The 3,476-nt window shown below is 38.6% G+C and overlaps 1 protein-coding gene across 1 annotated transcript in view; it reads right to left on the bottom strand.

Moving 5' to 3' along the window:
- Nucleotides 1-666: 666 nt before the first annotated feature.
- The window catches only part of LOC110465685 (glutathione S-transferase U26-like), a 5,148-nt gene continuing 2,338 nt past the window's right edge, over nucleotides 667-3,476 (bottom strand). Inside the window, exon 2 of the mRNA XM_021521667.1 lies at nucleotides 667-1,594. Within this exon, the coding sequence (XP_021377342.1) occupies nucleotides 884-1,591 (708 nt within the window). The 5' untranslated portion in view covers nucleotides 1,592-1,594 and the 3' untranslated portion in view covers nucleotides 667-883. The remainder of the gene's footprint in view (nucleotides 1,595-3,476) is intronic.

Below are 3,476 nucleotides of genomic sequence, written 5' to 3'. Positions count from 1 at the left end.
CTGACTGTTAGAATGTTAAATATGTTTCTGGTAACAACTATACACGGTTGCCATGAATACTGTCTGTTAGAATGTTAAATATGTTTCTGGTAACAACTATACACGGTTGCCATGGATACTGTCTGTCTGTTAGGATGTTAAATATGTTTCTGGTAACAACTATATACGGTTGCCATGGATACTGTCTGTCTGTTAGAATGTTAAATATGTTTCTGGTAACAACTAAACACGGTTGCTAAGGATAATGTTTGTCTGTTAGAATGTTGAATATGTTTCTGGTAACCACTATATACGGTTGCCATGGATACTGTCTGTCTATAAGAATGTTGAAAATGTTCCTGGTAACAACTAACAACTATTCCCGGTTGCTATGGATACTGTCTGACTGTTAGAATGTTAAACATGTTTCTGGTAACAACTATACACGGTTGTTATGGATAATGTCTGACTGTAAGAATGTTAAATATGTTTCTGGAAACAACTATATACGGTTGCTATGGATACTGTCTGACTTTTAGAATGTTAAATAAGTTTCTGGTAACAACTATACACGGTTGCTATGGATACTGTCTGTCTAAATATATAATTGAAAGCTGGTCATGATGTTGACCGTAAGTACAACCGTTGAGCATTGCATTAAGCTTCTGAGAATGAGTTGAAAGACAATTGCTAGTACTCTTTTTTATTTCTAAAATATATTTAATAAACAAAGCACCTAATTCAGGCATGTTCAATAATCAATCAAAGCAAATCACATCGTCTTAACGTGTATGTTTGTTCTTGCTACATGTATATGTCACCAGGCGTTGTTTGATAGGAGATTTAACTTAAATCTGTAAATGTAGTGAGCTTCTCAACATATCAATCAGTGGTAAATGTAGCACTAAAGTCCGCTGATCCTTTTGACGGCGTCTGCTGTATCACTCATGGGCATGTTTTCGGCGTAGTATCTGTATACTGCCGTGATCTTGCGGTCATCAGCAATGGTGGGCACGACACTTGGATGTGTATGGCAGGCATCCATCCACTTATGGAATTTCCGGTACCGATCGGTGTTTGGAACTTCAAAGTCGCGGAAATGCTTCAACACGGGACCGAAGCGGAGACTAAATGGACACAGCATCATGTCCACCATACCAAACGATTTACCACTGAAAAACGGACCGCTATCGTCAATGGTGGCAGAAAATGTTGCTAAATGTTCCAAAAGGGCCAGCTTAATCTTTTCTTGTTTTTCCTTTTCTTGGGCAGCCAACATCTGGTAAAATGGTGGAATTATTTTTTTGTTAATGAATTCGCTCCACATCCTGACCTGTGCCCTTTCGTACGGGTCACGTGGTAGGATCTGTTTTCCTTCCTGGTCGAGTTCGTCCACGTACTCTATACAAACGCTGGACTCGAACACAGAGCGACCGCCCTCCAGTACAATTACCGGTACTAGACCGTTAGGATTTACCGCTATCAGCTCTGGAGTCTTCTCATACGGGTTGTTCTCCACGTACTCAAAAGGCAGTCCCTTCTCCAGAAAAGCTATCCACGCTCTCTGCGCAAAGGGACAGAACCAGGCACAGTACAGTTTTACCTTGGACATCCTCTGTTTAAATGTATAAAAAAGAGAATATTTAGTCATCTAGGTTTCTTATTATCAAATTTATTGTAACCTCGTGGGAGATTGCAATATCATAAAATGTTATTGTGGAATACACGTTGTATCGTTGGATAAATATAGGAGGATGGCACCTTTCCCAGGATGTGAATAACATTTGTGTAGACCTTTTTAATTTCTTGCTACAGTTAGACTTGCTACAGTTAGACTTGCTACAGTTAGACTTGCACAGTTAGACTTGCCTACAGTTAGACATAGTTAGACTTGCCTACAGTTAGACTTGCCTACAGTTAGACTTGCTACAGTTAGACTTGCCTACAGTTAGACTTGCTACAGTTAGACTTGCCTACAGTTAGACTTGCCTACAGTTAGACTTGCTACAGTTAGACTTGCCTACAGTTAGACTTGCTACAGTTTGACTTGCAAAGTGCTGGCAAATATGGATAGAGCAGTATTTTTAAGGTCATGAAATGAAAGAAATACTTAGTAGGACAAGAGTATTAAATATTATGAGAATATGGATATTTAAGGTCCTAGTTCAGGCAGTTTTGAATATTAATATTAATGTATAATGTAAGGAAGGTTCATCTGATAATCTGCAGAACTTAACAATACTATGGTAAGTAATGTTGTTTTGAAATACACACATTCATTGTAGTGTAACTACAGCTCAATATCTTCTTTAAAAAATATTCTTTTTCAAATGATTTGCTTTCCAGCTCAACTTACAAAAGGAAGGTGTTTCGTAACTTCGTGATTCTAGCTATTATTGTATGTACACTTGACTCTCATTATTCCCTCATCATGTCACTGTCATCAAGTCGCAAGACTTAAAGTTAATAAAGAACTTGAACCTGTGCGATCTTTTATGTAATTGTTAGCTATCTTACGTTTTGTGGGCTATATGTTTGAAAGTTCTGGGCCCGTGTTTATGGAGCCGTTCTCGTGCTCAGACATGGTTTTTGTGCTCAAGTAATTCCTCGTTCCGGTTACAAACCAGTAATAAAATCTTATTTTGTTAATTATTTGGAAAAATAAAAATTGCAGAGACTAAAAAAGGTACTTAACGGTTTGAATACGATTCCCATTGCTAGGGTGTTTTGTGACAACAGTATACAGGTACATATGTATTTTGTGGGGATTAATAAGTAGTGTATGGGTATGGTACAGGGTAGATAGGTATGATAAGTATGTTAAGGGATGGATATTATTTTAAGCTTCAGTAGATGGAAGATTTGTATTTTGTGGGGCAATATATATAGATATCCAAGATTAAAGCTGCAGTATATGTAAGATAGGATTTTTGGCTTTAGTTGAAAGAAGATGTGTAAAAATGGTTGTAGCAGAGGGCAGATAGACATTTTAAGGTAATTCATCGGAAGATAAGCATTTGTAAAATCATATGCCAATTCCATTTGTTTTCACTGTGGCCTTTTATGAATATTCAATATTGATCCAAATGGTTTTTAAACCTCAATTTAAATATTTATTTAGTTTTCAGTATGATTCATTTCACTTCTGTACTATATTTAATCATGTTATTTATGATCCTGGGTAAAGGTCACCACTGTATGCTGATCATCTGTCACCTGTTCTCACCTAGGACTGTGCTGCCAATTAGTCTCCCCGGCCCCACTACAGCAGATCACCTGTCACCTGTTATCACCTAGGCCTGTGCTGCCAATTAGTCTCCCCGGCCCCACCACAGCAGATCATCTGTCACCTGTTCTCACCTAGCCTGTGCTACCAATTATTCTCCCCGGCCCCACCACGGCAGATCATCTGTCACCTGTTATCACCTAGGCCTGTGCTGCCAATTAGTCTCCCCGGCCCCACCACAGCAGATCATCTGTCACCTGTTCTCACCTAG

Source organism: Mizuhopecten yessoensis, unplaced genomic scaffold, assembly GCF_002113885.1.
Source record: "Mizuhopecten yessoensis strain PY_sf001 unplaced genomic scaffold, ASM211388v2 scaffold1595, whole genome shotgun sequence".
Lineage (NCBI taxonomy): Eukaryota > Metazoa > Mollusca > Bivalvia > Pectinida > Pectinidae > Mizuhopecten > Mizuhopecten yessoensis.
This window is presented reverse-complemented; position numbering and strand designations above follow the sequence as displayed.